A 24,582-nucleotide genomic window follows, 5' to 3' on the forward strand; every position below is an offset into this window, starting at 1 on the left:
TGATACAATGACTATAAACAGTGTGCTTTATTTTACAGAGAATTTTAGTACATTGTAAAATGCTTTGTAGAATTTTATCACTGCATGTAGCTATATGTATGTGTCCATTTGATCACTGATGAGGCTTTGAATTTTACTTAGCTTTACAGCATCAACATGCTATACACAGCTATACCATCACATAAGTATGCTAGCAGTTCAACAACCAACTATAGCTTGCATGGACTGTGGCTGTATGCGAATCATTGTGGACTTGTTTATGATTTCCCCACTGATTAAGGACTGGGTATATTGGGCTGTGATGAACCAATAACAGCAAAGCACACTATGCTGCCACAATCCAATTAGTGATCACTAAACGATGAGCATGTTACTGCACATGGACAGAACCTCGGACATGTACAGAGCATCAATAAAACTGGACTTCCTTGTTCTGAAACTTCATTATGATGGTAAATATTCAACTTTCCGTTCAAATCCCAACATGAATATTCCAAAAGTATCATCTAAAGTAACAGTTAGCTCCGTGAGAATTATAGAGTAATTATCACCATCAGTTACTTGTTGGCTTTCATCCACACCATAGTCAACTTCAGACATTGCCATTAAGTATGGTATATGACTGATAATGTTACATGGTTTATTGCTTGGAACTTCTCCAAATCATCAGTCTTAGAATGGTGATAAAGAGAGTCATGTGAAAATATCTTCTGTTAGTTTTCTGTCTCAGTACTGTAGTGATATGATCCTTTTGTATCTGGACACACACCATGGCCACTTGCCTCATCATCTACATTAAATACAGTACACTGTAATCAAACCATAGATCCTCTATACGCATGCGCACAGAGCATGTATACACGCATTCTTGTTAAACTTCCTGATTTTCAAGCACTCTGAAATGTCTCTGCACGAACTGAAAACATCTTGCTGTTTGCATAAACCATCACCAAATGAATAAAGGTTTCCAGAACAACAAAAATCCTGAGCGTCAAGCAATTCACGTGATCGTCACCATGACAATAACCATGTGATAGAAATGGCAGGAACTCAGTTCAACTGATAAAGATGTGTCGGATGTTTGAGAGAAGATTTGAGTGTATTCGGTTGTTTGGACTTCATGAGGTGTGTTCCTTAAGTTTGGATGTTTCGAAGGTATACTGAATGAGATGTCATAGTTCTTCAGTGATGCCAGCCGAGACGAGCTGAGATAAAACTGGCTGCACTTTATAAGAGCTAAGTTACAATTGTGGTATGTGTTGATTGAACGATACCATTTACAATCATTTTTGTTTGCACACATGTACTATTTCATTTGTATGATATAGCCACACCTCTAGTGTGACTATACTATCTATGGTATAGTTAACTGAAAATTTATTGTTACTGTAACCCTATAGGCACTGGCTAATGGAATTGACAGTGCTAAGTACTGTGATGAGTTTACACAACTTATCAAATGGCTGCCATTGAAGTAACACAACAGAAGTGATATTAAATGCCTGACTTGTATGGCTATAAAAATTTCTGGCTGTAGAGTTGGCTAACCCACGTAAGGATCCTCTTCATCTGGTGAGCTAGCATGTCAGTTCATTATTGTGTATGCACAGTATATCATTGTAGTGAGTCAAATAACCTTTTCGGTGTGGGTGTACTAAAATGAGAATGCTTTGATCTGGAGTGTATTTGAAGCTATTAGAGTGTGCAGATGTTCTATCAAAGGGAGTCTCTGTCAATTTTATACCCAAACAAGTGGGTCTGAATAATAAATCTAGCTAGAACAATGGAAATGATTTCAGCGGATATTGGTTGTCTAAACTTTGTCAGTTGTTATTAAATTGTATAAGTATACACAGCTGATAATATATTATTATATGCAGGGAAAAGCCTCGGTGAGAATCTGCTATATTTCTGATACTGTGGGCCATTTGCTAAAGATTTTTTACATTTGTAACAATTGTGATTTGTATGTGGAGATTTTTTTTGATGATCCAGATGGTACATTTGTTGATCACTAAACAGATGGAACATTTGTTGATCACTAAATAGACGGAGTTGATGTTTGTTGATTAATAAACAGATGGAACATTTTTTGATCAGATGGAACATTTGTTGATCACTAACAGATGGAGTTGACATTTGTTGATTAATAAATAGAGGGAACACTTATCGATCACTAAACATACGGAACATTTTTTGATCACTAAATAGATGGAGTTGATTAATAAACAGATGGAACATTAATTTTGTTGATCACTAAACAAATGGAATTGACATTTGTTGGTTAGTGAACAGACTGAATGAACATGTTGATCTCTAAACAGATGGAACGTTTGTTGGTCACTAAACAGACAGAACATTATTTTGTTGATTACTAAACAGATAGAGTTGACATTTGTTGATTACTAAACAGACATTTGTAGATCACTATAAACAGATGGAACATTTGTTGATCACTAAACAGACAGAGCATTTGTTGATCACTAAACAGATCGAACATTTGTTGATGACAGGACTATAGCTACGATACTGCAGACATGTTGCACTACTGTATGCTTTATTTTGATTGTATTTTTGTAAAAGTTTTTTTTGTCAGAAAAATTGATAACAGAATTTGGAAGTAAAGATGCAATGGGGAATTCTTCAACGATTTTATAGAGAATTTAACAAATGAGATACAATAAATTTGTCAGTTAAGATAAGATACACAGAAAAATGCATTACAAATTCTATGAACAATTTTACAATAAGTATCACAAAGATTCCTTAGGTGATACTATAGTAGGGTTCGATTAAGAATGATTATCAATGATTACCAATCATGTACAACAGCAAATCATACAAACTACAACTATAAGCCTAGCAAATTTACAACTGGCCTACGTGTACAAAACTCAATAATAAAACACAATACTACACGTGAGCCAGATTAATCATTACATTCTTAAGATACTACATCTCCTCCCTCTTAGTTTAATTGTTACTAGGTGACCAGGGTCTCCTTGGCTTCGGCACTCGTGCAGATCTTCTCAGAGGTGGCTGTTCAACTATTGACTGTTCAGTTTGAGCTGGTTGACTGTCTGCCACTTGAGAACTACTTGCTGGTTGAGAGTCACTTGGTTGAGAAGAAACTTGTGGAGGATCCACAAGATGTGAAACAGCCAGTCTGGTTTTCAACTGGTTTGCATGACGGCGCCAAGTAAGGTTTTGTCCTTCAATTAAAACTTGGTACATCACATTTCCAGATTTCTCTTTGATTATACCTGGAACCCATCTCTTTCCTTCCCTGAAGTTTCGTACCCACACTAGGTCACCTATCTTGAAACTTTTCGGTCTGGTCTGTAAATTGTAATGTCCTTCTTGTCTCAGTTTAGCTTGTTGTAACTGAGTTTGACTAGGGTGGAGGAGATCTAGAAGTGTCCGTAATCGTCGTCCATTCAACAGTTCTGAAGGTGTCTGACCCGTCATTGAATGAGGTGTAACTCTATATCTTGCAAGGAAATTCGTAACACAATCTTGAACTTCTTTTCTTGAAACAGGATTAGCTTTCTCGACACTGTTCTTAAAGGTTTCAACAAGTCTCTCTACTTCCCCATTTGATCTAGGGTGGTAAGGGGCAGTGGTTGTGTGTAGAATTCCATGTGAACTACAGTAATCGTTAAACTCACTGGCTGTGAACTGAGGTCCATTATCTGAAACGATCTGCTCCGGTAACCCTTGTGCAGCAAAGATTTGCTTAAGCTTGCTAATTGTGGCTGTGGCACTTGTATCAGTCATTTCTAACACTTCTGGCCATTTATTGAATGAGTCTATCAGAAGCAACCACATCTTGCCTTTGAATGGTCCAGCGTAGTCGATGTGAACTCGTTGCCAGGGACGTAGCGGCAATTCCCACTGGTGCAAGGGTACACGGACAGGATCTCTCCCAGCTATGGCACAACCTGTACAACTCTTGGCATGAGTCTCAATAGCACTGTCAATGTCTGGCCACCAAACATGAAGCCTTGCCAATGACTTCATTCGTGTCATGCCGGGATGTCCTGAATGGAGCAGTTGCATCACTTTGTGACGGTATTTCTGTGGAATCACTACCCTCAGCCCCCAAAGTAAACATCCATTGTGAATCGTCAATTGTGTTCTCTTGTGAAAGAAAGGGCGTACTTTACTGTCCACTGCACTAGAATAAACTGGCCAACCATGTAATGTATAATTAAATACCTGAGACAAAACTGGGTCTTGAGCTGTGGCCTTCCTAATTTCTTTGTCAGTCACTGGTAATTCATCTAACTGTTGTGTTTCCACAGCACAAACAATTTCTTCAGCGTCGTCAACCCAGTCTTGGTCTTGGTCCAATGGTAATCTGGACAGAGCATCGGCATTGCCATGGCTGGTGGAAGGTTGGAAATGTACTTCGTAATCATAAGCAGAAAGAGTTACAGCCCATCGTTGCAATCTGCTGGCAGCAATTTCAGGAATTCCTTTCTGTGGATGAAAAATAGTTAACAATGGTTTGTGGTCAGTGTATAACTTAAACTTCCTACCCAACAGATACTGCCTAAACTTCCGGACACCATACACTATACCCAGTGCTTCTTTCTGGATTTGAGCATAATTTTGCTCGGCCTTGGTCAACTTACGAGAAGCATACGCTATTGGTTTCTCTGTACCATCAGGAAAGGTGTGTGAGAGGACTGCACCCACTCCAACAGGGCTAGCATCACAAGCTAAAGTTAAAGGCAATTTGGGATCATAGTGAGTCAAGGAATCTGCTGATGTCAGAGCCTCTTTGATCTGATCAACTGCATTGGTGTGTAATGGCTCCAGTACCACTTCTTATCCTTGTGTAACAATTCATGAAGGGGAGCACACTTGGTAGCTAGGCCAGGTAAAAATCTGTCATAATAGTTTACCATTCCTAGGAATGACCTGAGCTGCTTCTGATCTTGGGGCAATGGCATGTTCTGAATGGCTTCAATCTTGTCTGTCATTGGACGAATTCCATCCTTATCAATAACATGCCCCAGGTAGCTGACACTTGTCTGCAGAAATGAACACTTTGATTCACGAAGCCGAAAACCACTGTCCTTGAGACGTTGCAGTGTCTTCTGCAAGTTTGTCAGGTGCTCCTTCGCAGTGTTACCTGTAACAATAAGGTCATCTAAATAACATGCAACACCAGGAATACCACTAAGAGTTTGCTCCATAACTTTCTGGAAAATAGCTGGAGCACAACTTAACCCAAATGGCATTCGCTTATAGCGATACAACCCTTGATGTGTGTTGATCACAACCAGCTGCTTGGAAGCATTGTCCAGTTCAATTTGTAAATATGCATCAGCCAAGTCTAACTTGGAAAAGTGGACACCACCATTCAATTTATGAAAAAGTTCTTGTGGTAGTGGTAGAGGGTAAACATCATTCCTCAATACTGGATTCAATGTGACCTTGAAGTCGCCACAAATACGCACTCTACCTCCAGGCTTTCTGACTACCACTATTGGTGTGGCCCAGTCTGACTGTGTAACTTTCTCAATCACTCCATTCTTTTCTAGCTGGTCTAATTCGGCTCCAACAACAGGTTTGATAGCAAATGGAAGTCGGCGAGGTTTACAGTACTTAGGCACTACTTCATCACGAAGTGTCAGTCTTGCTTGAGCAGTTGTGCAAGTACCTAAGCCTGGTTGAAAAATGTCTGCATGGACTTCCAATATCTGTTTGAGACTGTTCAACTCAACTTGTAAGGCAGCAGTGATGCTGAGCTGTCTGGGAGTAATTGTGATGTTGAGCATTGCTAGCCCATCCCTGCTTAGGATGTTGACTCCCTTGTGTGAAACATAAATTGGCAAATTGGCTGACTGACTTGAATCATCTTCACATATCACTGTGGTTGTAAAGTAACCCAAGGGTTTGATGGGTTGGCCTTCAAAAGCTCCAAGAACTCGTTCAGTCTTGGTTAACTTGGGTTTCTCCAAGTCTTGCCAGGTCTTCACATTGATAAATGTTAAGGGTGAAGCTGAGTCAAGCATCAAACGTAGGCGTTTCTGCATCTCTGTGAGGTGTAAAATTTGAAACATTGGAGGAATGTCAGCATGGGGTTGTTTATCTGACTGAGATATGGGAACAACTGCTGACTCATATGACTCTTGGGGTGTTACAATCACAGCTGCAGATCCACAGACTTTGGCAATGTGGCCAATTTTTCCACACTTATGACACTTGGCACAGTAAAATCGACATGATTTACGAGCATGATTTCCCCCACAACTGGCACAATTGGTACGAGTCTGTTCTTTAGAAAACTGTCCTGTGCTAGGCTGCTGTGTTCGCTTCCTGGGCGGTTCTGTTCTGGATTTGGACCTTGGATGCTTTCCACTGTTGATGGGTGTCACACTTGTCTGACTTTCGCCTTCAGAACGTTTCAGGGCTTCACTGAGTCTCTGCAGCTTCAAATGTAGTTGCTAACTGAAATAAATCATCCAGAGATTTGCTGTGGTCCTGGGTCAACAATTGTTGAAGAAGGCGTTCATTGCGTAGTCCCATCACAAACTTGTCACGAAGATTTTCGCCCAATGCTGCTTCTGCCCACTGGCATGTAGAAGCCAAACGACGGAGTTCTGAGAGGTAAGCGGCCAACGACTGTTTGTCCTGCTGTTTGTACGAATAGAAACGGTAACGTTCTGCCAAGACAAGTTTCTTTACTCCAAACTGTTTGTTGAGCTTAGTTCTCAAATCGTCATACGTCTCTTCCTCTGGACGCTTGGGTGTACAAAGCGTACACAACAGTTTGAAAGTGTCAGATCCAATTAACGTGCAAAACACAGCTCGCTTCTTGTCTGCGGCATTGTCACCTGTAGCGTAAGAACTGATTGACAACCACTGATCAAAACGACGGCTCCAAGAGTCCCATTCATCACGCTTGGAATCAAACTTTTCCATCTGACCCGACTCCGCCATTCTCGTCGCCAATATAGTAGGGTTCGATTAAGAATGATTATCAATGATTACCAATCATGTACAACAGCAAATCATACAAACTACAACTATAAGCCTAGCAAATTTACAACTGGCCTAAGTGTACAAAACTCAATAATAAAACACAATACTACACGTGAGCCAGATTAATCATTACATTCTTAAGATACTACAATACTACTTGCTATAGTGTATTCAATTGGCCAACAATTTCATAGAGTATGTGGATAGTCATATTTGCTGTGGAATCTTGCATATTATTTATCAGTAGCTTTTCCTGTGTAGGCCTGCGCCGATTATGCCAGCATAATTTGGGGCATAATAGGAAGCCAAAAGCATCAGCATAATGCCAGCATATTAGGAAAAATTTTGTGCATTGGTTATGTGAGAAGCTGAAACTCTGCCTATTGTGCATGATGCAGAATGGGATAGTGTGCAAACATGGTAAAAATCAGATTTATGGCTACGTTGTGAAGAAAAGATTAGTTGAAGATCGATATACTCTAATAGAACAGTCACCGCATAATGAAATATCCTAATAGAACGTTCACAGATGCATTAGGTACTCTAATAGAGCAGTCAAGACACAATTTTATATGAGCATATTTGGAGCATAATGGTACACAACTGGGCATAATTGGAGCATAATAGGGGAAATTTTGGAGCAATGCTCAAAAGCATAATAGGCAATTTCAAAAGCATAATAGGCTCAGGCCTATTCCTGTGATACTGAGACTACTAGGCATTTATAAGATAGAAAGTAGGGGTAGTGGGTAGGTAGCAGTGGTAGAACAGTGGTAGCATGCCTGCCTAAAGCACCAGTAGTCCAGGGTTTGAGCTCCAGCTGAGTTTTGTGTTTTTTTTTGTTTTTTTTTGTTTGGTGACCCTTTTTGTCTAAGTTTTACTGTTGGTTCAATAGTGATCCCAGCCTATTGAACTGACTTTCTGTTCAGTATCCACTGCGGCACTGCCATAAATAAAACATTGTCGTCAAGACTCACGGTACTGAGTCATGTGGGCAAGAACTACAAAGTACATGCCACAATTGAAACACGTGCAGCCACTATCTACTGTGAGTTATTTACATGCAGAGATGGTTTCACAATAATTAGCCCTGAATTATGCAATCTCTCTCAAATAGGTATGTACTGCATTTCATAATTTAAAAAAATTGGTATGGTCATAGTTTTCTTGTTGCAACCTCTAAACAAGCATATTTAGTTGTAATTGTAGCTATATTGTAATATTTAAACAGGGAGTCCACTCAACTTAAGCTGATTTTCAGTGGAGCTCTGTAAACAGCATACAAAAATACACAACAACACAAATATAAACACCAGAAATAAAGACACTTAAATAAAATAAATGATGACAAAGTGGTAGCCACCACACCTGTTAGCTAATGCCAAACTGTTCCATAAAATCGTTCCACAATAAAAGAATTCTTTTATCAAAGTTAATCACAATTAACTCTGGGAACAAATAGGCGATTAATATAATTATGTCCACAATAACCTGTCACATCTTTAGAATAACGAAAAACATTTAGCAAAATTAATATGAGGGGGAATGATTATTTACAGATTTGAAAGGCCTTATAGACAAGGTTTGAAAGCATGAGCAACATCCAGTCCCTAGAGAATGTATTTTAAACATGATTTTCAAGACTCCATTTAGTGCCATGCACTACACAACGTACAATTGCCCAAGTACTCTTTAAGGAGGTGGAGCTTGTGTGGTAGCTTTTAACAGGTATGTAAACAGATGGTGATTGGTCACTATGGTCATTGCAACAGCCAGGCTGTCTGTTATAAAAGGTTAAAGTTTATACTTGAGTACAGTGAGTAGCAATACCATGTACCATATTACTATTATTGCTATCATTTGAGTCAGTGCAGTAATAGTGATGTGGGCAGGAATGAGAAAAAAATTGATGAAGTTTGCTTGCAGCAATGTTTTTATATTATGCAAGTTGACAGTTCTTTCCTGAGGAACTCCTAGCTATGTCATGCATATGGCGTAGGTAGTAGCATTATTTTTATAAAATCTGAAACACAAAATGAGACACAAATGGTGTCTCAACTTCACACAGGAGCTAGCTGCATATCATAATTGCTACACCACTATATATAGTCAATTTATGCTCGCCTGAGCCCTGCTCTGCTATAAGCAGTACAAAACAGCCTATAGCCACCTGGAAACACTTAATACAGTGGTAAAACACCAACTCTTAAAGTAGGAGGTACCTGGTTTGATTCCTGATGTAGACAACTTTTTGTTTATTTTATTTTGAACTACTTTTAGAAACATGTTTTTATGAAGGCATTGACTGCTCCATTTGGGTATTTGAGCGGAGTATATTGATCTTTATCGCGGTTTTCAACCCCACTCCAAGAAGGATAATTTTTGGTGTAATATCATTCTGAGGGAGGCTTCATCCCCCTAGCTCCCCCCCCCCTTTCCGCCACCTATGCTAGCTTTCACATAAAGGGCACAGCATAAATTCTGCAGTACAGTTTGAGTTCAAAATTGAAGTTCAATTTGTTCCTTATAGTTTAAAGATTTTAATGATGCATGCTCATTAGAGTAGTCGACTGAGTATTTTGATGTTGAGCAGCCCTTTTAGCTTATCCCCTTTTGTTGATTCCTAGAAGAGATTAGCTTTTCTCTTCTATTCTTTCCATATGTTTTCATTACCCACGTATGCAGATGCAACTGTACCTGTACCTTAGCTTATAACTAGCACATAATAAAAACTCGTGGGGGTGGTTTGCTTTCGCCTCCATGTACCCCCTATATCCACCCTTGGACATGTGACTCAGTTACAGTCTTTTCATCTTTCATATTGTTAGTCCAAAGATATATAAATCCGTGATGTGGGGCTAATACATCTATGAGTAGTCACTGGATTATTTACCTCCAGCATCTGTACAAGAAGTAAACCACGAAACATCACGAGTACTGCCGTCATCTAGCTAGCTTAGGCTGTCACAGCCACTATGCTCTGACTGCCCTCGGGAGCTAGCTAATAGCAGGCATTCCAGATTTTTAAATTTTGGAGAAATGGACTTTTTATATGCTCAATAGATAGAGTATTGATTGCCGATCTCAGAATATAATATATAGTTTGTTGGATTGAAATTAGCTACTTTGGCATGCACATGCTTAAAAAATGAAACAGGTACATTTTTCCATAGCTTAATTCCCATACATTTTAAAGGGAAAAATGGCACAATTGAATTAGGTATTAAGCCATCTAGCAATCTGGAATGTCTTGAAACTGCAGTTGCTTCTAGCTGCAAGTTTTTGTACTGGCATGTATAAAAAACCTCAGGTCCTATCAGATCTCAGCGATCTTTCACCTACTGCACACTTCTCAATACAATGGTGCACCCCCACAGGGAACTGAGCCGGTGGCTCTCAAGTAAGTAAAAACATGAAGGTAACAACTTATAAACATAAACAACTAAAGTGGGAGTGTCACAATGATACAACAATACCTATAAGGTGGAGTTGTGGCTTCAATTACGGCATAGCTAGTGCCGACTTTGAAGTGGTTTATACTTTTGAGCTGATGACACAGCCATCAGAAAATTGCTGTGGAGCTGAATATCGCTAACCCGAGCGAAGTAACTACGCGATGAAAAGTAAGCACCAGTGACTATCGTCCACTCGACAATTTTTTTACGAAGGTTTAGATATGTAATTACCGAAAACTCAGTATCTCGCTCAGTATCGGTCTGTGAATTGGACAACTATCAATTATTCCAGGGGTGGGGACAAGAAGCAATGTCAAATCCCCACCTGGGGTGTGGGGACGCCCCGGGGGTGGGGCATGAAATTGACAAGTGCATTATACGCGAGTTGTTATTTTGTGCTGGGGGATATACGGAGAATTTTTGAATAAAAAATCTCGGATACTGTAATGCCTACAGTAACAGACAAAAGATTTGGGGTGTGTCACCCCAATCAAACAGGATAGGTTGTTTGTGTGGTTTTGTAGTCTCGACATACCGGCTATGAAGCGACCTTTGACTGTTTTACTCTGGCTGATCGTGATGGCTACTCCCATGATACTAGGAGCAGTACCTCCAGGTTAGGAAAAGCGGCATAGCTAATGGCATTCATTGTTAGGGTCCGCAATCCGAAAAATCAACTTTCACAAATCGATCCCCCTACCATTGTGGGATGTTCATTGTAGTATCCCATTGCTAGATCCACCATGAAACCGGAGGCACGGTCGTTGTCTTCACAGAACTATCGATTTTAGTATTTCGTGAGATGTAAAAATTACTTTTAAAATTTCTGGCTCCACACAAAGAACAGGATAGAACTTGCTGCTTAGCTAGATATTATCTAGAGTTAATGTAGTTAAAAAGTACGTACAGTAATAAACAAATGATTCACTGGGTTCCCGGCACAGGGTTGCTTTCTCTCAAAAAGCAGAAAACGAAACACGAATTTTCGAATTCAAACTGCCCTACCAGCCAAGACAAGAAAAGCCAACTCTTCCTCATAGTGATGTGATAAGGTTGGATGCATAGTCTGTCTATGCTGTTAGTTTGGAAAGGATCTGAGACTTCTCACCATCTGGGTGAAGAACGTCAAAATTTTCGTGCATCATTTCAAGGGTAGGGTCCGCAATCCGAAAAATCAACTTCTACAAATCAATCCCCCTACCATTGTGGGATGTTCATTGTAGTATCCCATTGCTTGATCCACCATGAAACCGGAGGCACGATTGTTGTCTTCACAGAAATATCATTTTCAGTATCTCACAAGATGCAAGATTTATTTTTAAAATTTCGTGCTCCACACAAAGGACCGGATGAAACTTGCTACTTAGCCACATTGTATCCAGAGTTGTTGTAGTTGAAAACTACGCACAGAAATAAGTAAATGATTTGCTGGGTGTCCGGCACAGGGTTGCTTTCTTTGAAAAAACAGACAAAGAAATACGAAGTTTCGAATTCAAACTGCCCTACCACCCAGGGCAAGAGAAGCCAACTATTCCTCATAGTGTTTCGATACGGTTGGGTGCATAGTCCGTCTATGCTGTTAGTTTGGAAAAGATCTGAGACTTCTCACCATCTGGGTGACGAGCGTCAAAATTTTCTGCAGCATCAAAGAATTGTGTCGCGCTTTCTAGCCATTTCCAGCGCTTCTGCAGCCTCAACAATCATCAATTATAGACTAAAACTATGGCAAAAGATGTCCCTGAACGTCTGATAATAGCGGTTGTCAATTATTGCTTCATCCACAGCTTCCACGTCTCGCTCTAAGCTATGCATCAAGGGAGGCAGCAAAATCGTCCAAAATTGACTTCACCTCTCACGCTCCACAGCAGCTTCAAATCTTCACTAGATCACCCTACATCACCATTATGCTGCAAAACATCCCAAAACAAACCGAAAAATGCACAAAATCTTTCATTTTTGATTCGAGCTTGGTGGAGCTCCTGGTGAGCTGCTAGTATACTGCATCATATGAAATCACAGAAATACCAACTACTACTACTACCAAACGTTTTGAACCATCTTTTATCATCATTCTAATCAAAATTAAGTGACCAGTGTGGCATCAGAAGTACTGGAAAGCACTTTGGTACCATTGAGAGAATCCCTTGAAATGATGCACGAAAATTTTGACGTTCTTCACCCAGATGGTGAGAAGTCTCAGATCCTTTCCAGACTAACAGCATAGACAGACTATGCATCCAACCTTATCACATCACTATGAGGAAGAGTTGGCTTTTCTTATCTTGGCTGGTAGGGCAGTTTGAATTTGAAAATTCGTATTTTGTTTTCTGCTTTTTGAGAGAAAGCAACCCTGTGCCGGTAACCCAGTAAATCATTTGCGTATTACTGTGCGTACTTTTTAACTACATTAACTCTAGATAATACCTAGCTAAGCAGCAGGTTCTATCCTGTTGTTTGTGTGGAGCACGAAATTTTAAAAATAATTTTTGCATCTCACGAAATACTAAAATCGATAGTTCTGTGAAGACAACAATCGTGCCTCTGGTTTCATGGTGGATCTAGCAATGGGATACTACAATGAACATCCCACAATGGTAGGGGGATTGATTTGTGAAAGTTCATTTTTCGGATTGCGGACCCTATCAAGGGATTCTCTCAATGGTACCAAAGTGCTTTCCAGTACTTCTGATGCCACACTGGTCACTTAATTTTGTTTAGAATGATGATAAATGATGGTTCAAAACGTTTGGTAGTAGTAGTAGTAGTTGGTGTTTCTGTGATTTCATATGATGGAATATACCAGCAGCTCACCAGGAGCTCCACCCAGCTCGAATAAAAAATGAAAGATTTTGTGCATTTTTCAGTTTGTTTTGGGATGTTTTGCAGCATAATGGTGATGTAGGGTGATCTAGTGAAGATTTGAAGCTGCTGTGGAACGTTAGAGGTGAAGTCAAATTTGGACGATTTTGCTGCCTCCCTTGATGCATATAGCTTAGAGCGAGGCGTGGAAGCTGTGGATGAAATAATAATTGACAACCGCTATTATCAAACGTTCAGGGACATCTTTTGCCATAGTTTTAGTCTATAATTGATGATTGTTGTGGCTGCAGAAGCGCTGGAAATGGGTAGAATTCGCAATACAATTCTTTGATGCTGCAAAAAATTTTGACGCTCGTCACCTGCAGATGGTGAGAAGTCTCAGATCTTTTCCAAACTAACAGCATAGACAGACTATGCACCCAACCGTATCGAAACACTATGAGGAAGAGTTGGCTTCTCTTGCCCTGGGTGGTAGGGCAGTTTGAATTCGAAACTTCGTATTTCTTTGTCTGTTTTTTTCAAAGAAAGCAACCCTGTGCCGGGCACCCAGCAAACCATTTACTTATTTCTGTGCGTAGTTTTCAACTACAACAACTCTGGATACGATTTGGCTAAGTAGCAAGTTTCATCCGGTCCTTTGTGTGGAGCACGAAATTTTAAAAATAAATCTTACATCTTGTGAGATACTGAAAATGATATTTCTGTGAAGACAACAATCGTGCCTCTGGTTTCATGGTGGATCAAGCAATGGGATACTACAATGAACATCCCACAATGGTAGGGGGATTGATTTGTAGAAGTTGATTTTTCGGATTGCGGACCCTATCATTGTTCTTGATTTTCTATTCAAACTCAACTCAATAGATGTGTTTTTTCACCCCCTCGATGTGCTTCATCAGAACATCGAGGGCGAGACTAATTGGCTAGCGAGATGGTCATTGCTTTTATACGGAGCGAAATAATGGTAGCTACAGTAGATTAGGCCAGGCCAAGTTGATTGCTAGTTTCCCGTTTCCGCCTGCATGCCTTAATAGAAGTGCCACAAAATTTTCATTATATGGCTATTTCCACCGCATGGATTTTTCGAATAATTTCATTATTGTAATAATGAAATTATTTATACAAAATAATTTCATTATTGTAATTTGAGTTTATTTTAGTGTTTTCTTAAAGGTTTTAGTCATAATGAATAATGAGTGACCTTCCGCCCACATGATATTTTGAAAATCTTGAAATGGGAAACTAGCTAGCAATCAACTTTGCCTGACCTTAAATGATTAACAAATTATCCGCATGTTGGTAATTCTCCCACTGATAATGGATACATGCTGTATGATAACGGTTCTGGAGAATGTAATCCAGTTGATGGAAGTTGACTACGAGAAAGATCTTTGGACGAGTCCAGATCCGCTGTAGTGGCTTGAAACCATCCTTGCACTGCTGCAGTGGCGGATCTAGAAATTTTCAGGGGGGTTTCAGGTTGAGGAAGATTTCAATAACTGATCTGGACTTCCAGAGTTCCACTCTGGAATTGCAACTTCAGCCTAGCTTTAAGTCAAAGACCAAAAAGTAGGTAATTACCTGCTGTTGAACGACATAATGCTGATTTCAAAGGCAAAAGCATGAAGTTTGGCGGCCAGTCGAAAAATCCCTAATGTGAGCCATGGAAAATAGAAAGGGACCATATATTAGGGTGAAAAGTGGGAATTTGCAATATCCCTAATTATCTGAACAACATCATTACTCATGTTCTATCCATTGTATTCGAAAATTGTTTTCTGTATATTACTAATACATCAATTAATACAGGGGTGGATTATTACATATTTTAATAATTGTGCCATTTCTAATTATTGTACACTGTTTAAATTTATATCCAACTTAAAAAGTGCTGTTCATAGCCTTTACACATCACATAAATAACAAAACAGCAACTGATTAGATAGAACACCCATCATAGTATTTAATTACTGAATAATTGGAATTTTTTGGAAGTCACCCTAACGATAATTGGTGACTTATGCTGGGTGGTATGACAGTAACTTATAAAAGCGAAACATTAATAATGCAGTAGCATGCTGTCCCTTCTATTTTCCATGGCTCATATAATAATGCATTATGTATAACTTAGCTAACACCCACACGATCGTGAATTGTCACCCACACAAATTGTAATAAATTTGGGGTGCACGCTATTTTCAGAGGGAATTTCAGCTGAAACCATTGCAACCCCCCTCAGTTTATCCGCCACTGGGCTGCATCAGCTATGAAGATGATCAGAAGGGTATTTGTTAACATCTCGAAAGAACTGTTCACCTTTCTGTACAAAACATATGTAAGACCACATTTAGACTACTGCTCATCTATCTGGAGTCCATATTTAACTAAGGACATAGAATTATTAGAGAAAGTACAGAAGCGGGCTACAGAGTTAATTAAAGGTTTTGGTAAACTGTCCTATGATTAGACTTTGGGTTTGTTTACTTTATTTCGTTACCATAAATGTGGTGATCTTATAGAGGTTTTTTAAAGATTTTAAATGGCTACCATGATATCAATCCTATAGCTACACCTTTTATACCAGCTGCTACTACAAACCCTAGAGGCCACCATATGAATCCGTTTAAACCATATGCTAGATTAAATGTTTGCTCTAATTTCTTTATGCAATGAGTTATCAATAGGAACAGCTTACCAGAAGAGATAGTTTCGTCAAACACTGTTGGACTGTTCAAAGCCAAATTAGAAACATGATATGGATAAGAATACAGGCTTTTAGCCTAACACTACATCTTATTGTTTCTTGTACTGCATATCCATGAATTAATACTAAGTGGTAGGTGGGGAGTTCCACTAGCAATTTTATTCTCAGCTGCAGTGTAGCTATTGTCATAATTGTAGGGGTTAGCTATGCTTATCTTGGTTAAGTTAGCTAGCTGTGTTGTAATTTGGTTATGTCCCAACTATGTGTTGGTTTGGTGTGTCATGTTCTGATTTATTTTTGTAATTTCCTTGCCATGTTTATACTGTGCAATTTGCATGCATAGTCACATATCACATCAGTGTGTCTGAGGTAATTTGTGTGTGTGTGTGTGTGTGTGTGTGTGTGTGTAGTGTGTGTGTGTGTGTGTGTGTTTGTGTGTGTGTGTTTGTGTGTGTGTGTGTTTGTGTGTGTTTGTGTGTGTGTGTAGTATGTGTGTGTGTGTAGTGTGTGTGTGTGTGTGTGTGTGTGTGTGCAGGGCCGCCCACAGGGGGGGGGGGGGGGGGGGGCAACTGGGGCATTTTGCCCTGGGCCCCAGCCTGAAAGGGGCCCCAGGAGGCCCCGTGAAGGGCCCCCTGAATACCTGTTTAAAAGATCGATATACTCTAATAGAGCAGTCAGATCTAAATACTCTAATAGAGCAATCACAGTATTCTTCAGAGGAGCAGTGTAGCAAGCTTATAGATAAGGAGATATGGTTGGTGATGGGTAGTTATTGTCATTGCCAGCAGGTTGTGACTTTTTTTTTTTTTTTTTGGTCTTCACCTTACAACTTGGGTCAAGGGCCCCACTTTAACTCTTTGCCCTGGGCCCCTTAATTTCTCTGGGCGGCCCTGTGTGTGTGTGTGTGTAGTGTGTGTGTGTGTGTGTGTGTGTGTGTGTGTGTGTGTGTGTGTGTGTAGTGTGTGTGTGTGTGTGTGTTTTGAACATCCTAATGATGGTTATGTATTATGTATTATACAGTATGGTGGTACTGTATTAGGGATCATGGAGGTTTGCAAGGAGGGAGCACCAATCAAAATTGTTTTTCAGCTATGCCCTATACACAAAATACCTTCATGGCACCTTGGTTACAAGCCCAAAAGTGCCTTCAGTGACACTCCCAATAGCTTGCTATACAAATATTAACTTCAACAGTACATTTTTTGCCTTCAGACCAGCATAACTTACATCACTGCAGCCAGACAGATACATTTTGGTAGAGTTGGAGTTGTTACTATAAAAATGTAACTCATTATTACTTGTTACTTCTATTCCATGTAACGTGCTGCAGTTACACTCACAGAAAAAAGTAACGAGTTACATATTACTTGTTACTTTGAGGGCTGTAACTAGTTACATATTACATCTATTCATATAGTTGTAAAGTAAGTTCAACCTTACATATATGTGTAGGGTGGTAGCAGCATTCCTAGAGTTGAAATCGTTGCAGTGGCTATGTTTCAGGTTGCAAGTTACTGGATAAAAACAATCTGTAATGATTGCAAACATGCTATCTGTTCTCTGTTTAGGTTCAGCTCCACAATTCACCACAGAGCCAGAAGATAGGGTGGTGGTTGCTCAAAGGAACAATGAGAATGCCATAGAGAGTTTCCCATGTAATTATGATGGTCCAAACATAACAGTGACATGGTATCGTAATGATGTGGTAGTACCAGCCGATTCTAGTCATATTATACATGATAATGGTACACTGGAGATTACTGCCATTGTAGTGGGAGTTGATACTACTACAGATGGAGTGAGATATCACTGTGTGTTATCAAATGAAGTGGGTAGTATTAGGAGTAGACCAGCTCTGATACAACTAGCCTGTAAGTTATGCAGTTGTATGTCTTTCTTTGCTACATACATCTTTGTCCCACACAAACTAAATTTACGGTGACTTTAATACACAAGATACAATGCATAATCATACAGTACTGTACTGTATATTCAGGATCATAAAGAACTGAGTTTTTCCTACAATAATGTGATCCTAAAACCAGCCTCAATTTCCCCTCATGACAGCTTGGTAGCATTGGTTAGGCACAGCCAAACCCAAAAACGTCTTCAGACCAACTCCAAACCCTTTCAAAAAGTTTTAAATTTTCTATTTAATGGACTTTTATACTGACTGACTAACTAACTAACTGATGCCTCCAGCCAAGCATAACTCAACAATGGATTAAGCTACAGGCTTGATTTCTTCACTGTTCAACATTGCTTTGTCCCAAGATGTGCCTTTTCATCAACCACAGTACATACAAATACATGCATCATGGACTTGTCTTTGTCCTCCGTTCTTTTCGCTGACAATGCAAGGTGTTGATTTGTGATAGCGCAGTGGGGCTCTACTGGCTATTTTCCTTATTGTTGGCCCGTATTTTCCATACTGACTGGATTGATTGCAGAGACGCTTCTCGTACTGCTCTTCATTTGTAATGCTGTGTAATGGGTGGAGCATAGCTGAAGGCAAAACATAATGGTCACCTCCCTTTCAGTAATGTAATTGATTGTTGGGACGCATGTTTCAACAAAGTTACTTTTATAGCATTCCTGTTGCTTTAATGTGATATGTGCTGTATGTTATTAAAACAAGTAGGAGGAAAAATTAGGAATTTTAAGTTGGATTAGGGATCAAAAATGTGAAAATAGTGAAACAAGGGAATAGCTAGGGCTCTGCAATATACCTATATTCAGGTATTAACAAAGCCACAATATCCCCTATACTATATACCGAGGCTCTATACCAAACCATGATACCGAAATATCAAAAATATTGTGGTGGTTAATAGTAAAATACAAAGAACTACGTAGATGTTGTGGCATCAAAATAAACTGTGTGGTCACAGAAAAGGCAATACCTATTATTTAGTAATACCGAGTATTATTTTATAATATACCAAAAAAGGTTTTTGGCAATACTACAGCTAGAGTCCTAGGAATAGCTAAGAAGTAGTGAAACAAAAGTATACCTGCAGATATACTAGTGGACATTTTATTCCTAGTTCATTATGGTTATCAGGGGCGGATCCAGGAGCTGGCAAGGGGAGGGGCACAAACAGTCTAAGTTGTAGGTGGTTGGGGAGAGCCAGATTCTCTTGTTAGTTGCTGCATTTTAAGCAGCAAATAATCACCTCTTAGTAGTGTCTCACAGTTGATTTTTGCCATTCTGGCCTTTTAGGATGGTTGTGAACTCTTAGCTTTTTAAAAGGCTCTGAATATCTTTTTAATAGCAATACGATAATTTAATTCTAGAGGCGCTTAGTACGCACGAAGGTGCTGGGTGGACATTTTACAGCTAGTTTGACTGGTTTGCTTTGGTTTCAGGTGAATTTGTAATTTATGTTAGTAAAATGTGCACATTTTCATGAGTTAATAAACTGATCTTGGTCTGACTAGTAGCTATTTTAATCAGACGCATGGCTCCTCCACAAGGTGGGGGGGGGGGGGGGCATTTGCCCCAAATGCCCCATGCTGGATCCGCCATTGGTTATAGACTGAAGTTTAGGGATTTAATGTCCACTAGTATATCTGCAAGTATAGGCAACCTTCTTTGTTTCACTACTTTTTAACCATTCCGTTGTTTCCTTTTTTTGATCCCTAATCCAACTTAAAATTCCTGATTTTTTCTTCTACTTGTTAGTATGTGAAAATTATTTTAGAACTATTTTAGAGGAGGTTGATCACATATCATAATCTTATGGCATAAGATTACACAATTGTTCCAGGTGCTATATGTTGTAGTGTATAAGAGCTAATGATCCCCAGTGATCCCACCATTAGCTGATTATGTGTTACGACTATTGGTGTTCACGTGATATTCCAAACAAAACTATGCAATTAACGTAATATTTTCAAGTAGCACCTAAACGCTTATGCCCTCCTCTGGCAAAAACCGATCATTTTTGCACATTCCTAAAATTCCATTTTATTGCTTCTCTTTTATCTATAGTAGCAAGGGAGTGGACAGCCAAAGTTTCAGCTTTTTGTGATGAATAGTCTTGGAGTTGTAGCAATAGACAGTTGAAGCAGGAAAAAATTTAATTGCCTGTACAGCAACAATACAGCAAATAAATTATAGGTGCTTATTTAATTAATCACAACTCACAACTAAGACATGCTGTGAAGATGGGGTTTGGCTCAGTCTGTTCATTATGAACTAGCAAATGGATTAAGGTATAGTGTTTCCTCGTATGCCTTTGTGTGGACAAAGAAGAAGGCCACATTTCAACAATGAATGATGTCGGCAAACTATAATAAGTGCTTATAACTCATGTGCCTTATGCTGTACAAACAGAAAACAAAAATTTTCTTACTTTCCATGAAAAGGTAAATCTGAAGGTATATAGGTTTTATTAGTTTGAGCTTTGTTTCAATTCATGCCAAAGCGAGTAAAATGTTCGTAAAAATTTATGTACTTTTATTCGGTACATTTTATCTGCAAAATATACTTTTGTGAAAACGGCTAGTTTTTGTTCAGCAGGTCACATCTTTATAATTTGGTGTGCATGTGGTACACTCTGCAATTGTGTGTGTTAACTACATTCATTGTTAGTTTGGATTTTGTTTGTAGCATTTGGCAATGACTGGAATAGTGTTGCCTCAAACACCACCATGGTTGATGTCACACTTGGTTCTTACATTTTGTTACCATGTAACCCTCCAATGGCCAACCCAGCTCCAATGGTTAGTTGGACAATCAATTCATCACCAATAGACATTTCTACTACTGACAAGTACAAGGTGTTACCATCTGGTGATCTGATTGTTGGAAATGTTGTTATGAATGATATTGGTGATATGTATCGATGTCAAGTGGTTAACAGATTGATCTTTGAGACTATTGATAGTCCTTATTCTTATCAACTAAGACAAGTTGGTAAGTTATGTGTGTAGTTGTGATTGACTTGTTTAATGGGTGTTGTTTGTTTAGATCGTTACAGTGAAAACCTCACCATCTATAACACACTAGAGAATACAATGTTACAGATTGGGTCTAATGCAGAACTTGTTTGTCTGGCTATTGCTAATGATATCACTAGGTTAGACTATTTTGTTCGTAAAGCTGGATTTCTAGATTTAGATAGCAACATGAGAGGACCAATGTCAACTACAAATACTAATATTGATCGTCGTCATACTTTGTTTATTGATGGAGTAAGAGGAGATAATGCCGGAGAATATGTGTGTTCAGTGAGAGATTTTGTTACGGGATCTACTATGCAATTGCATGTAGTTCCATTTAATATTTCAGTGTTTGGTGAGTATATCAAATACAGTTTGAAATCATATTTTGTAGCAAAGAGCAGACTTCATTAGTGATGTGGAACATGCATGTTGATGCATATTTGAAGCATTGTATTACTAGTTAAAGTACCACCGCAAGTGCGATGTGGAAAAAATAACATGAGGGGGTGGGCAAGAGACTATTACAGCACGAGGTGAAGCCAAATGCTGTATTAAGCTCAAGACCACACCAGAGTGCTATTTTTTCATATTGCACAAACATGGTGGTGCTTTAACTGGTTTAAAGTGCTTTCTGGTTGTCTTTGCAGAGCTCGAATTGACAGCCTGTCATTTTCTGACACTAAAGCCACAATGACCGACCAAATTAATAATGGTCTGACATTCTTGCCTATCAAAAATAAGCATTTAAAAGCATTGTGTATGTAAACTGGTTACTATTATGGACCGATGGCCAATCATGTTACATTTTGGTCTGTCGTTTTGACAGATCATGTAAGAAACTTTACATTGAGGGGCACTTCTTTGTTTGGAGCTGTAGATTCTGTTAGTTTTTATATACCGTAAATCAGGAAAATTTTGACAGAAAATTTTCATCTATTTTAATTTCGACGCTACATATTTTCGTCGCTTGCATAATCGACAAAAGTTTTTCATGGAATAACTAGCTATACATATTTGTATGCGCGAACTATCCATATAATAGTTAAAAATAATTTGTCATTTTAATTTTCATCAATACAGCCAGCGACGAAAATTTTTTGACAATGAAATTTTGCTGATTTACGATAGCCATCAGACGATCAGTAAGTGTCCATATATAGTACAAGTTTGGTCTTAAAACAATTAGATGACATCCTACTTCTGGTGATTTAAAATGTTACACACATGATCAACAGTGCTGTATTTTCTGTACACAGTGCTGTAATTTTCTATCAGTGCAGTATGGAAATAATAGCATTCTTTTTCTTTTGATCTTTTGCCCACGCAAGTGCTTTAAAATAATCATTTTCTAGTGGTGTCTAGTGAAGATCAATGGCACACTAAGTTTCTAACATGACATTAACCAGTGTTCACGTATCACATTTCGTTTAGTAGTCTGCTGCAACAAAGCAATGACTTATAATTAATAGGGTGTGTGCAGGTAGCCTTTCTTCATGTAAAAAATAACATTTGAAGAATTTTTGTTATAATACGCACGTATTTACACATTGTAATGAATTCTTTGTATTGTAGCGTTAAGAGCTTTGCAGAGATAGTCACAAAGAGCTTTCAGTGAATCAATTAGACAACGTTATTCAACTTCACTATTAAAAACATTGACTTACCAAAAAGTGATACAAAAGTTATTTTTGTAAATCAGTGAAACATTGCACCATGAAAATTAATGTCAACAATAGTATGACAAATGCAACACCTGCTGAAAAGGTAATTTTCAAGGTTTTGTACATATCAATTTCTAAACTGAGAAGTGGGTTTCTCAGAGACAGCATTGACTTAGCATGTGTATATGAATAAATAATTAATAACAGTTAGCAAGTGGCAAAAAGCTTCAAAACTGGTCTGTCAGTTTGCAGTTACATATCCTCTTACACAGTAAAACTGTTATTCTCTATAGCTCCTCCAATGATCACCTCATCTCCTGATGACATCACAATGTATACTGGGGACTCCATTCCTATACCATGTGTAGTTACTGGCTTACCTGCTCCTTCAATATCCTACCGTGTAAACATCAGCATGTTGTCAGTGACTGGTGGAATGTTAACTAATGTTAGTGTTACTGATAGTGGAGCATACCAGTGTTTTGTTGAGAACATCCATGGTGTTGTCACTGCCTCCTGGACGATAACTGTGAGAGATCCTAGTGAGTGTGTCTCAGTTAGTCCTGTAAATGAAGATGTTGTACAAGTATAATATGTTATTTATCACCCTATAGCTGCACCAGTGGTAATCAACATGTCTGGTGATGGTACTGTACCTGAGTATGGTGACCTTGACATCTTTATTGAAGTTAGTGCTGATCCTATGCCATCAGTTAATTGGCTACTAAATGGTGTCAACATTAATTCATCAGATAGACAGATGTTTACAATGAGGTAACATCATTACTGTTTAGTGCATATTACATTTAATGCTCACCACACATACAGACAATTCAACACTACAGCATGTCCAGTCACTTACCTACTAGAACTAAGTGTGATCAATTTTACTGTAAGTGATTCAGGCCAGTATAGTGTAGTTATTACCAACAGAGCTGGTACCACACAACCATCCTTCACTCATCTCTTGGAAGGTTAGATAGATCACATGATGTCATTACTTGTATCATGTGATCCCCACAGTACCAGTTGCAGTTACAGAAGTGAAGGGTGTTGGTGAAAGCTGTATCATTAGAAATGAGAATACCAAATTGACTTGCTTAGTTACTGGAGTACCCACACCGACTATTCAATGGTTTAGGAGTGGTGGTGATGATAACAGGGAAACTATAACAACTGACAGTAAATACACAGTGATGGATAACATCCTAATAATAAACAATGTCAATAATGGTGATGCTGATAGATATGGTTGTACTGCTTCTAACATGGTTGATGGAATGGAAAGAACTGCTACCACTGCAGACACGTTTTCTGTGTGTGGTAAGTCTGACATTTTGATATGGCAAGGAAGTATTGAAAACTAATACCTTATGTGTTGCAAAGTTTTAGCTACTTGTAAACAATTATACAAGGATTTGTGGTATTTTGTCGTCAGGTTGGCTGTACACACTTAAAAATATGAGGGCACCTGTGCACTTCATAATGGTCCCACTAGCATATCAGTTGATCAGGGACATTTTTGTTTAGTCTCTACTCTATAATACACTGGTTTAGTCTCTACTCTATAATACACTGGTTTAGTCTCTACTCTATAATACACTGGTTTAGTCTCTACTCTATAATACACTGGTTTCACTGTATGTACGTATCTAATAGTATTTTCATGGTCATATTGTAGATAACATATTCTTACTGTAGACAAATTTGATGGTGCATACATAAGTTGTATTGATTTGAGGCTTGTATTCACTGTGTACCAAAGTGATTAAGAGTTGCTTAATTCATTATATAGCATGTATACTTTTACCCAGTATATTTTGATATGTATATGACAAGTTTTCACTTAGCTGGTCACAAATGTTCAACGAATCAGAAATGTCACTTAGTTTGTTTGCAGATCCTGGATAAGATGACACTTTTAGCGATAATGTTTGTGGGACTATTTTATATGAAAGGTGAATTGCAAAGAGTCAGTGGTTAATTGTCGGAACCA

General features: G+C 38.7%; 1 protein-coding gene and 1 long non-coding RNA gene across 4 annotated transcripts in view; one reads left to right on the forward strand and one right to left on the reverse strand.

Moving 5' to 3' along the window:
- Window positions 1-10,490: 10,490 nt before the first annotated feature.
- Window positions 10,491-24,582, forward strand: part of LOC136241016 (cell adhesion molecule Dscam2-like) — a 32,326-nt gene continuing 18,234 nt past the window's right edge. For 2 of the 3 annotated variants that reach the window (XM_066032166.1, XM_066032176.1), the window contains exons 1-8: window positions 10,835-11,067; window positions 17,544-17,846; window positions 20,591-20,896; window positions 20,951-21,277; window positions 22,880-23,128; window positions 23,201-23,360; window positions 23,415-23,560; window positions 23,610-23,909. In XM_066032166.1, the coding sequence (XP_065888238.1) occupies window positions 10,992-11,067; window positions 17,544-17,846; window positions 20,591-20,896; window positions 20,951-21,277; window positions 22,880-23,128; window positions 23,201-23,360; window positions 23,415-23,560; window positions 23,610-23,909 (1,867 nt within the window). In that variant the 5' untranslated portion in view covers window positions 10,835-10,991. Of the gene's footprint in view, window positions 10,620-10,834; window positions 11,068-17,543; window positions 17,847-20,590; window positions 20,897-20,950; window positions 21,278-22,879; window positions 23,129-23,200; window positions 23,361-23,414; window positions 23,561-23,609; window positions 23,910-24,582 lie in introns of those variants that run through there. The other variant, XM_066032186.1, reaches the window with a different exon arrangement.
- LOC136241023 (uncharacterized) lies at window positions 22,780-24,105 on the reverse strand. The gene is made up of 3 exons (XR_010694089.1): window positions 23,243-24,105; window positions 23,062-23,149; window positions 22,780-23,014 (listed from the first exon to the last, which is right to left on the reverse strand). It is a non-coding gene; the product is annotated as an uncharacterized lncRNA (long non-coding RNA).

The sequence above is a fragment of the Dysidea avara genome, chromosome 1, assembly GCF_963678975.1.
Source record: "Dysidea avara chromosome 1, odDysAvar1.4, whole genome shotgun sequence".
Taxonomy (NCBI): domain Eukaryota; kingdom Metazoa; phylum Porifera; class Demospongiae; order Dictyoceratida; family Dysideidae; genus Dysidea; species Dysidea avara.